Source organism: Bos mutus, chromosome 8, assembly GCF_027580195.1.
Source record: "Bos mutus isolate GX-2022 chromosome 8, NWIPB_WYAK_1.1, whole genome shotgun sequence".
Lineage (NCBI taxonomy): Eukaryota > Metazoa > Chordata > Mammalia > Artiodactyla > Bovidae > Bos > Bos mutus.
In genome coordinates, this window is record NC_091624.1 from 58,873,519 (window position 1) to 58,886,353 (window position 12,835).

Genomic DNA, 12,835 nt, shown 5'->3' on the forward strand with positions numbered 1-12,835 from the left:
TGATATACTTTTTTGCTTTTTAGCCTAAACTAATGTTATATTCTGGAGAAGGGAATGGCAATCCACTCCAGTATTCTTGCCTGGAGAATCCCATGGAGAGAGGACCCTGGCGGGCCACAGTCCATGGGGTCACAAAGAGTAGGAAACCACTGAGCGACTAACACCACGACTACTGTTATATTATTAGTGCACTAAAACTTTTCCAATACTAAATTCCAATCTTTCTAATCTCAAATATTTCACAAATATTATTTCTACCTGTTTCATAATATTTTATTTTTCAAAACAAACTAAAAAGGAGTGAAAAGTAGCTAAAGAATAAAAGTTTAAAAAAAACTTCACATACCTTATTGTTATTGAAAAAGTGCTTTGGCTGAAATGAAAAGAGAACTGGCTTTTTATAATTAGGTGGATGCTTTCGATGAATTCCATCTGCTTTATACTGTAACATTCGACCAGTTTTATTAACCATCCAATAAGGACTATGAAATGCCATAATAGTCTGGCCAGTATTATAAGTCACATGGACAGCAATATCTAAATCAGTCTTTTCTATTTCTGTAACACAAGTAAAACTGATGAAACTAATATCTTGTTGATTAGGTTTTATATGATATTCACTTTTCCAATCATGATTAAGATAGTCAAGTAATTTTAAATGTAGCCTGGCTTTATCCAACTGTACAGTACAAAGCTGGGCTGAACGGCCTTCATGGAGAGTAAAAACTCTATGTTCAATCCCCTATAATAAAAAAGAAAATACAGTCAATTTTTAATGCTTCAGAATGATATGCTAAAATATTCTACTTAATGATTTTGAATGCTATACAAAATGCTTTTGAAATACCTCTGTCAGAAAAAGTCATAAGACTTATGTTCAAGTTCTAATTCTGTCAACTGTGTAAACTTCTATAAATCATTTGAGTTACTGTATTTGTAAAAAGGTCTAAATGATCTACTTCAAAGGACTATTGTGAAAATAAAATTAAATAATATAATGAGAAATTCTGCTGGCAATAATTAAGACTATAAAACACTATAATTAGTAAAAATAAATCTTATCTATTAATACTAATGATTTTAGTTGTGAAAAGTATAAAATAATGAAAACTGTATGTAATCCAAAATAAGCAATCGCTACCAACTTCAATTCTTGATTTTTAACAAACTCTCATAACCTATTTCCAATAAGTGTTTATATTGCATCTGACATAATTCTCAAAACTGTTCATTTCTCTCCATCCACACCTGCATTACCTTAGTTCAAGTCATTGTAACTCCTCCTTTTAAAAGTCTCCTAACTGCTCTTAACTCCTCTAAGCCCTTCTCCATACCACAGGTAAACTATCTTTCTAAAAACTGATCATCTCTTTTGAAAACTAGCAAACAGTGTTATCCCTAAAAGCATCAAGTTAAAAGTTCTATTAAAATGGAACAGATAGCCCATCTGGGGATTTCACCTGTTTTTCTAGCATCTCTAATCTGGTTCCCTCCTGTTGTTATAACATAGGAACCTCTTCATCTTAAGACTTTAAATTACTTAAAGCAAAAACAATGTTAAGTTTATCAATACCTGACATGTTCCACAAAAGAGAATAGTGTTGCTGGTGGTGCTAGAGAGGTTAACCAGTAGAAACCATATGCCTGTCAGGCACTGTGCTAAGTCCTTTACTACATATTTAATTTGATTTTCCCTATATCCCGGTCATGAAAGTTTTATTACCATCCCTCTTTTATAAGATAGGACAAATGATTTAGAAAGATAATATAACTCACCTAAAGACCCAGGGCCAGTAAGAGATAGAGCTAAGATTCAATCTCAAATCTATCTGATAGTAAAGAGGTAATTCTTAACCACTATCTTAATTGTCAACTATATGGAAAATAGATATTCTTAAACCACAGATGTGTTAACTCCCTCACCCCCAAAAAAAATTTGACAGAAAAGTATAAACACATAGTAAATTCCAATCATTAATAACAGACTCCAACAAAACAAATAACAGATTACAGTGAAGAACTACTTTTTACATATGACAAGCAATGGTAAGTGGAATATTCACTGAAAATCCTAAGATGGAGAGATTCCTATTATAGCAACAGGAAGGAATCGGATGTAATCTCTTCAAGAGTATTTAAAAGAAAAAGCATTTTTATAATCATGAAATCCTTTTAGAAACCTAAAGGTACAAGAATAATATAATGTAGCAGGTTTTAAGTCTAGTATTATTATTTTCATACTAATTCTCATACTTGTTTGAAAAGTTAGTATCCATCTTTCAAAAATATATAAAATATACATGCATGGGAAAGACTGAAAAATATATTTTAGAACTGAAATGATATCTTCATCAGAAGTGCTACCTTCAGATAATGCGATTACAGACAATCTATCTCTGTTTTCTAAAATTTTCTACAGGAGTATCTAGTACTTTCACACATGATTTTTAAAATGGCATATCATAGTTGTAGATATAAATTATATCCAACTTAGTAACCATATTTCTAAGGTAAATCAATGGAAAAAAATTTTTAAATCTTCTTTTATATAACATCATTGAAACATTTTCATTTAATGAAAATCTATACTGTCTGTTCACCAGTTCTAAAATTTTTATTAGAATTTTAAAACACTGCTTTATTACTCATAATTTTAAATAACTAAAGCTACAAAATCAAAGACAAGAAGGCATTAAAAAATACCAGGATACCTCTATGTAATAAGCAATTTTGTAAGGAAGAAGATTTCGGAGTAGAATAGGTGGCCACAAATGTATTATATATGGTAAGTCCCAACGGTCTTCTGAATACACTGACATATATGTCAAATTATCTTTTTCTGGGACTATATTAATGATAAATGGCTTCCTGGAAGGGTTTATAGGTCTACATTTTTTCTTGAAAGAAGTACCATCTTGTTTTATAATTTCTTCAAAGTCAATTCCTTCACACATCTGATAGTCTGCATCTTCTGGCTTCAGAGAAAGTAGTGATCTGCATAAAAGATTAAACAATATGCTTTAAAATTCTTCAAAAGAAAACATAAATTATTTGATTGCAGCTTTAGAACAGTGAAGTTATCTTTCTCCATACTACTGTAATAAATTTTTATATTTTCACATTCTTAGAGATAGGTAAGACAGATATACAGATACATATTTGCATTTTAACTTTCTGTAAAGTAATGAAGTTATTTGGCTTTCAAAAGGAGAGTATTTTTCTTACAAACATGCTGTCTTAAAAGTATGTTTACAAGCTCATAACTGGTTACTTGCAGAAAATACATTATCATACAGGTCATATATGCAACACACACACCTACAGATGTGACTTACACACTTAAAGAAGTTGGCTTTCCTGGATACGTGGTCCCAAGTATGTACCATGACTGAGTTCATGAACCAAAAATATATTTCTGTTGAAAAATTAATCACCAGCTTTTCAAGGTTAATCAAATGAAGGCTTTCAATAGATACTTAACTTTATTGAGCAGGAGTAAGAAACAGCAACCCACTCCAGTATACTTGCCTGGAGAATCCCATGGACAGAGGAGCCTGGCGGGCTACAGACCATGGGGTCGCAAAGAGTTGGACACGACTAAGCAACTAACACTTTAACTTTACTGAAATGTTGGACAGCATTATAGAAGTTAGTGCAGTGATTGCAAGAAGACAGTGATAAAAAGTACTGGATGTCACATATGATCGGTGGCTTCCTTGGTGGCTCAGAGAGTAAAGTGTCTGCCTGCAATGTGGGAGACTGTGGTTCAATCACTGGGTCGGATAGATCCCCTGTAGAAGGAAATGGCAACCCACTCCGGTACTCTTGCCTGGAAAATCCCATGGACTGAGAAGCCTGGAAGGCTACAGTCAATGGAGTCGCAAAGAGTCAGACACGACTGAGCGACTTCACTTCACTTACAATTAAATCTTATACTTAAATATCACATTCTTTGTTTACATTGCAACTGTACTAGGGTTTAGTAATTTTTTTAAGTCTAAAGTGTTTCCAAGTGTAAACACTTAAATGTTTTTATACTTGTAAAACTATAATTAGTGTGACTGTGACACTATCCCTTACTGTGTGACAACTGTCAATACTATCTCTAGCTATCATTATTTTCTTAAGCTCCATCCCCAAATTTTACGTATCTAATACATATTCTGTAATGATGTCTGATAGTACCTTAAATCTGCTAGACTGAACTATGAACCGTCCACATCCACCTCTCTGTGTGTCTTTTTTTTTTTTTCCAAGAACTTTCAGCTACTGGCATTCTGGACAGTAAAATAATATTAAACTCTTTTACCACCACCCCCTCCTTAGACCCATAGAGTTACCTGTCAAATCAGTTGCAGATTTAGCCTTTTTTACTTCTACATTCTCTGTATTTTATTCTTTTTTCACTCTTACTTCTAACACTTAAAAATAAAAGCTTAATTGTCTCTACATTAAACTAATGCCAATACACTCACATCCAGTTTATCAAGACATTTATTGGACCCATTATTTACCAATGAGAGGCAAAACTGAAAATGCACAAGTTAGTCATTCTTTCCTCTTAAAGAGATACCAGTCACATGGGAAATGTAATGTTAAAAGATAACTACTGGTTATAAGATAACTATAGGTACCAAAAAACAAAAACAATTGTACACTGTAGACCGAGCATATGAAACTATAGTTAACTCTTTCTAGACTGGCGCAGAGTATTTTGCAGAGGTGACAATTTTCCTCAAAAATTTTCTTTCTGAAGGACAGAGCTGAATTAGAGAAACATGCAAAGTTAAAGGACAAGTTTAAGAAATAAAGAGAAAACGAGAGTGACAGATAATCAGCAAGAGGTTTTGAGTAAGAAGAACTGAATACTGAGGGACAACTGAATGTGGATATTTGACTGCATGAGGGTCATATATAGCGTTCAAGAATGAACTGTCTAGTTCTATTTACATTACAATTCTATCAATGAGCAATTAATAGATAAATAGGCAGATAAAAGCTTCCCAGGTGGCTCAGTGATAAAGAATCTGCCTGCCAAGCAGGAGATGTGGGTTTGATCCCCGGGTCAGGAAAATCCCCTGGAGAAGGAAATGGTAACCCATTCCAGTATTCTTGTCTGGAAAATTCCATGGACAGAGAAGCCTGGAGGGCTGTAGTCTATGGGGCTGCAAAGAGTTGGACATGATTTAGCAACTGAGCATGAGCATGTAGATAAAAAGACAAAATATTTCACATTTTCTAAATAAATTTCTAAAAAATTAATTATAAAACATTTGAAAAGCAAAAATCACTTTATAATAGTATATTAAAATCTAGAAGGCACCAATCATGTTGTTAGAAATTTGTTAAAAATCTACATGACTATGACTCTCATAGTTATATTGCAAGCATGTAATTTGTATTGACTAGGAAAAGTAAAGATAATTTATATGTTATGTACATTAAGTTAAATATTACTTAAAAATTTAAAGAGTGCCAAAACTTAAATAAAGAGATATTGACAAGATAAATTTGATCACAGTTTGATAACTTAAAGATAGATATCACATAAACTGTCTATAAGAGATCACAGGGCAAACAAAAAGATAAAGAAAACAAAATCACCGGTAAGATGCTAATGGTATGTTAAATTCACTTCCAGGTGAGGCCGTTCCCAATAACGTGTCTCCTCCATAAACAGAAAGTGGTATTGAAAAATGATTTCTAATCTGGGAAAGAAAAAATAACATTTAGTATCATTAATCTAAGACTCTAAAGACATAAAGTATTCCATCTAAATATCCCAAAAAAGGAATTACCAGGCAATATTTATTTTCCTCATATAAATTAGAAAAACAATTCAAACATGAAAATATCCATGCTAAAAAATAAAAAAGAAAGTTTCTACAGTCTTAGAGAAAAGGAATTTCAAAAACAAAACTTCTAAAAATCCTAGAAAAAAATAAGATAACATCTTCTTGACTGTGATACAGGAATAACTTTTTCCTTTAGACAAACACAGGAGAAAAAATTAATAAGAAAAATATGACATCAAAGTTTTAGATGCCTATATGAGAAAAGTGCAAAAAAGCCACTGTCTGGCAAATGTCTATTTTTTTACATCACTGTTGTACACTACTCATTGAATGAAAAAGTATGTAAAGAGTATCTCATCCAATGAGTTGCATACAACAGTGATGTAAATGATTAACGTTATTTTGCTTAATATACATTATCAGATAAAATTCTACTTGTATTTGTCTTTGGGACAGATAAAGACACATTAGTTAGTAACACTATTTTCTTATATTATTTCTATATCTTACTAAAATCTATTTTAAAAATCATATCAAAATATAAAATATGCTGAGTGCAAATTAAGAATTGATAAATACATAAACTTAATTAACTACATTATATTTTATTTCTAGATAAGCTGCTTATTTGAAAGAAGAGAAATATATTTTAATTTCTATGAAAGTACTTATAAGAAATTAAACATTAATATTTTACTGTTTAATAAAATTAAAAAGTAATCAACAATAATGAGAGCAGCCTAACAGTCATCTTTAATGCAGTTCATTGTAAGAGAAATGCTTCCCTGATGGCTCAGATGGTAAAGAGTCTGCCTGTAATGCAGGAAACACCGATTCAATCCCTGGGTCAGGAAGATTCCCAGGAGGAGGAAATGGCAACCCACTCCAGTATTCTTGCCTGGGATATCCCATGAACAGAGGAGCCTCGTGGGCTATAGTCCATGAGGTTACAGAGTCAGACAGGAGTGAGCAACTTAATATCAAACTGGCGATGTTACCAGAGATATGAAACGTGATGTATGAGTAAATTTCATGCCTAACATCTTCAAACTGTACATATATATCAAAATCAAAATGCTTATATATCAGGGCTTCCCTGGTGGCTCAGACAGTAAAGAATCTGCTTGCAATGCAGGAGACCCAGGTTCGATCCCCAGGTCAGGAAGATCCCCTCAAGGAGGAAATGGCAACCCACTCCAGTATCTTTGCTTGGAGAATCCCATGGACACAGCAGCCCACTGGGTTACAGTCCATGGGGTCACAAAGAGTCAGACATGACTGAGCGACATACTAACATTATGTATTATTGTAAATCAAATATAAGAGAAAGAATCTCTGTTTTCAGCTCCGACGGAACAATATAGGCCAGATATAACCTCCCAATATACTAGTAAACAAACAAAACACAGGGGTTAAAAGTACACATGAAGTAATCGTTTTTAAACAGTGGACAAAGAGCACAGGAAAGAAAGACCCAGGGTGGGGGAAGGCAGGAAGGAAAGAAAAGAAGGAAAGGAAGAGAAAAATACTACTAAGATAAACCCTAAGACTGTCTCCCCATTCTGTCACCCCATCTTACTGTCTTTACTAGGTGGTAAGAGTTCTAGATTACTATGCAGAGAAGAAATCAAACAGAGCCCAGTCTGAGTTGAAGAGAGAGATATAAGAATGCGGGAAAGCCAATAAGACTTAATCTAACAGCACATTATATGAGAGAGTGAGAGAGGAGATAGCTGCATGGAGAGGTGAGAGCTGTAGAGAAGGAACTCATGAGACTTTAAGAGTTCAGCGGTATCTGGCATATGCCCATGAGTACACTAAGTAAGGCTCAGTAAAGATCCATTTGAAAGGGGGAGGCAGAACAATCTCTGCTGTTCATGCATAATTCCTTTTCTCACCAAAGTGGTAAAATCTTGTTTAGTACAAAGGGTATTGGTTCTATCCTTCATCAGCATGGCAAAATTAGCCCTAGACTACAGACTGCTTGCTGCTGCTGCTAAGTCGCTTCAGTTGTGTCCGACTCTGTGCGACCCCAGACAGCAGCCCTGGGATCCTCATAGACAACTGTCCCTGGGATTCTCCAGGCAAGAACACTGGAGTGGGTTGCCATTTCCTTCTCCAATGCAGGAAAGTGAAAAGTGAAAGTGAAGTTGCTCAGTCGTGTCTGACTCTTAGCGACCCCATGGACTGTGGCCCACCAGGCTCCTCCGTCCATGGGATTTTCCAGGCAAGAGTGCTGGAGTGGGGTGCCATTGCCTTCTCTGACAGACTGCTTGAGCCTCACCTAAAATGTTTTTAAACAAGCATTGGGAGGATCACTTTCCAACTCACATAACTGTATTGAGGAATTAAGCTCAAGAATACATAAAGGAATACAAAGACATCTAAAGAACCTGACAAAGTAAAATTCACAATTTTAAGCATCCAGTAAAAAAATTATTAGACACACAAAAATTTAAAAATAACCCATAAAAATAGAAATTAATAAAATGAAACAAATCAGAAATGATACTCATGATCAAATTAGTAGACAAGAATATTAAAACACTTATATAACTATACTTGATATATTCAAAAGTTAGGGGAAAGATTGAAGATATATAAAAAGACATGGAAATTGTAAATAAAAATGCAAATTAAACTTTTAGACATAAAAATACATTGGATGAGATTAAGACAAATGAGACACTGAAAAGAAATGTAAACTTAAAGACTTAACAATAGAAACTTAACATCAATACAGAAACATGGGGGTGGGGGGAAGCTGAAAGAAAAAGTGAACAGAGCATTAGAGAGCATAAGTTTAAACACTCTAATATCTGTATAAACCTACTGTGGACCATGAAGAAGAGAAGGGGAAGACAGAAATAAAATTTTTGAATACAATGGCAAATTTTTTTTCTAAAGTTGATGAAAACTATAAATGCATAAATTCAAGTACAAAAAAATATGAAACAAACTCAACTAAGATTCATCACAACCAAATTGCTTCAAACCAGTAATAAAGGGAAAAAAAATCTTACAATTAAATAAAAATAAAATTACACGTTTCATAAAAAAGCAGAGAGCACACTCTGGTCAGAAACAACGTAATATAGTTGACAGTGGAATGACATTCTATGGAAAAAATAACTGTCAATCTAAATTACTACAACCAGTGAAAATAACTTAAAACATAAAAGTGAAGTCAAAACAAAAATACTTCATTGACAAATTTCATGGAATAACACATAATCACTACAAGAACTCACTCAAAAAGTGACAGATAATATGAATAGCCCTTAAAGTGAAATTGTGGTTTAAAAACTTAACATAAGAAAAACACTACCAGAAAACTCTAAACCAATACACCTCAAGAATATAAAAATTCTAAACATGAATTTAGCAAATCAATCAAACAGTACTTCATGAAGGTTAACACTTTCATGAGCAAATGAGATTTATCCTGGGAATGCAGGGTTGATTTAACATTAACGGTCAATCATTATCTAATACAGTAATCAAAAAATAATCAATGGTAATTAATTGTATTAACAATTTTTTTAAAAAGATCCTTTTAGTAGAAACATGGAAATTTACAATATCATATGTAAAACAGATAGCCAGTGGGAATTTGCTGTATGACTCAGGGAACTCAAACAGGGGCTCTGTGACACTCTAGAAGGGTGGGGTGGGATGGGAGATGGGAGGGAGGTTTGGGAGGGAGGGGACATGGGTGTACCTATGGTTGCTTCTTACTGATGTATGAGAGAAAACCACAAAATTCTGTAAAGCAATTATCCTTCAATTAAAAAAATAAATAATGTGCCCAAAATTTTTTTTAAAAAATCCTCTCAGTAAAGACAGAAAATCATTTGACAAAATCCAACATTCATTTTTGATAAAAACTCTCAGTAAACTAGGATCATGAACAAAAAAAGCTACAACTCAAAACACATTCAATGGTGAAAGACCAAATACTTTTCCACTAAGACTGGGAATAAGACAAAAACATCCCCTTTCATAATTTCTATTCAAATTGTATCGGAGATTGTACCTAGTACAATAAACTAAACAAAATAAAATAAGACAATAAACACCGAGATTGGAAAGGAAGAAGGAAAAATGTATTTATCTGCAGGTATTGCAACTATCTATAGATCTAGAAAAAAGTTACTAGAAAAAAATTATCCAGTAAGGCTGCGTAATACTAGTTAATACAAAAACCAAATGTACTTCTACTAGCAAGAAAAAAAGTCAAAAAATTAATATTAAAAATGCTAATTTCATAAAAGTTAAAATTTAAATGGAAATGGAAAGGACTTAGGCTAGCCAAAACAACTTTGAAAAAGAACAAAGTGGGATAACTTGTTACTACCTGATTTCAAGACTGAGGATAAAGTAGCAATCAAGACAGAATGGTACTGACATAAATAGAGCAATGAAGCAGATTAGAGACCTTACACAAAAAGATAATGGTCAATTTATTTTTGACAAAAGTATCAAGGTAATTTAATGGAAAAAGGATAATCTTGGTCAGAACGAATAGCCAAGTGAAAAAAATGAACCTCAACACTTACCTCATATCATATACCAAAATTCATTAATTTTTGTATATACCACATGCTGTATATACCACGGCATGTGGTATATACATAGAACAGATTACTACTCAACAACATGTAACTGTGTGCAGCATTAAAACATGAAAACTGATACGTACAAAATTTTCCTCACTGACAGAGGTCAGACTCCATTCTGTACTTCATTCATTTATATAAAATTCTATATTGTATAAGTAATGTACCACAAGTACATGTTAAGTAGATGCATGGGAATGGGGAAAAAGGGGATGAGGAAATTTTTGGGGTGATAAGTGTGTTTATTACTTGGATTGTGATGACGGTTTCATAAGTGTATTTTTTGTCAAAATTCATCAGCTTTAAATATATGCAGTTCATTGTACATCAATTTTACCTCAGTAAAGGTATACAAAATTTCTGTGATTAAAACAAAAGAATACATACCACAAAGACCTAAAACAAATACTGATGCATTTGTTTTTACAAAATAATATTCAAAAAACTTACAAAATATTCCTATAAAAATTATGAGACGTATATTCAACAAAATTCTTCAAATATAACAAATGTTCATATTAGAGTAGTATAATTACTGATAATGATTATTCTTTTTTAAGCCATTAGCTGTATTTCTATTACAATTTGCATACTTTTGGTGGTAATTTATTTTTTTTTTTTTTCAATAGCACATAAATAGGCAAAGTATGACCTCAGAAAAAAGTGAATCATTCCGTACCTGCACTGGAGAGCGAACTGTTACCTTCTTACTTCCTTCCACTGCATCAATCTGACAAACAATTGATCTTTCAACTCCAGACTCTCTGTGTCTTACAGTGTACAGTCGTCGTCCCACTTTTGTTAAAGGGATTTTATCAGCAGTAGAGTGGTTAGCAGGGGCTAAATTAAGTATACATATTTAAAATTGATCATAAATCATCATATATTAATTTTAGTAGACATTTTAAGCCAGAAACATCAGATGATTTCTTAAATTTTTAAACATTATCACTGAAAACTATACAAAGGGATGTTTTAAGAATCCACAATGCATTTCTACACCATTCACTGAAACCCTTCAAAGTATTTTAACAAAAAAAGTTTTTAATTGAAAAAAACTCATCCAAAAGTTAAACCTAAGACAACATAATCTTTTAAAAATAACTGACTGATGAGAGAAACTGCTAGAAAATACAAGAACACTGATCTTTGGTTTGTTATCATATAAAACAGGCAGTCACAGGCAATTACCAAATAGCTGCAGTTTTTCAGTTTTTAATTTTTCCAACAGGCTGTGACACTTTGCCATATCTAAGAATTGATTACGATTTTATATAGCCTTACCTCATATATACATATATTGTATTGGGGATAAATTATCTATTTTGGAAGTTAATTATTTATTTATAGATTCCTCTCCCCTAGAAAAGAAAGTGGCAACCCACTCCAGTATTCTTGCCTGGAGAATCCCATGGACAGAGGGGACTGGCGGGCTACAGTCAGTCCATGAGGCTGCAAAGACTGCAACTAACCTGTCTGCCTCCCCTACTATCCCATAAAAATGTTAGTTTAAAAGCAAACAGAAATACAATTGATGAGAACAATTTACAGACAATGTTGGGAAAACATGTTAAACCTAGGCACTGTTAAGACTAGGAAAAAGCACAAGCTGTCAATTTTAGCACCCCTCTTCCATGCCTAAGTAACTTTTCTAATGTCCCTCCTTCCATAGCTACTTAATTGTCAAAATGTCATAAAGTTTTGTGAGTGAGGATTTGGGACTATTTAATATTTAACTTCACAACGAGTTTTGTTGTTCAGTCACTTAGTCATGTTTGACTCTTTGTGACTCCATGGACTGCAGCATGCCAGGCTTCTCTGTCCTTTACTATCTCCCGGAGCTTGCTTAAATTCATGTCCATTGAGTCGATAATGCCATACAATCATCTCATCCTCTCTCGCTCCCTTCTCCTCCCAAGAGAAGAATGAGTACATACTACAATGTACATACATTGAAGAATACAATGAGTACACACTACGACAGTTTTAAAATGTATTTACTTTTACTTTTTACCTCTCTTCTGAGAAACATAAAGAACAAAGGAAAAAAACAAACCTCTACTTCAACAGGCAGAAGATAAAAACCATTCACAAACCCCAAAACCATTATCTGTGCCATTGGCTGAATTCAAACCTTATTCTCAATTCATTCAGTTGCAAAACTGTTGGAATTTTACTAAGTTATACTAAAAGTGGTTAAAACAACCACTGATAGTTATTGTCTACAAATGCTGACTGAAGATAAGATCTAATAATTTTCTTCTCCAAAGGAGAAAATTATTATGCTCTAAATAAAGCAGTGGATAAAGCCAGAATTTGAAATTGAGCAATACAGTGACAACAGCAACCAATGCCCTGCAAAGGAAATAATAAAATTTGCAACATATTAGGAAGGAAATAAATAACCTGTGAGATACCAGG

The 12,835-nt window shown here is 33.2% G+C and overlaps 1 protein-coding gene across 3 annotated transcripts in view; it reads right to left on the reverse strand.

The window, feature by feature from the left end:
- The window catches only part of VPS13A (vacuolar protein sorting 13 homolog A), a 283,496-nt gene that overhangs the window by 75,824 nt on the left and 194,837 nt on the right, over window positions 1-12,835 (reverse strand). For all 3 annotated transcript variants that reach the window (XM_005892982.2, XM_005892984.3, XM_005892985.2), the window contains exons 45-48: window positions 11,094-11,254; window positions 5,605-5,708; window positions 2,712-2,994; window positions 347-742 (exon numbers count right to left, since the gene is read on the reverse strand). In XM_005892982.2, the coding sequence (XP_005893044.1) occupies window positions 347-742; window positions 2,712-2,994; window positions 5,605-5,708; window positions 11,094-11,254 (944 nt within the window). The remainder of the gene's footprint in view (window positions 1-346; window positions 743-2,711; window positions 2,995-5,604; window positions 5,709-11,093; window positions 11,255-12,835) is intronic.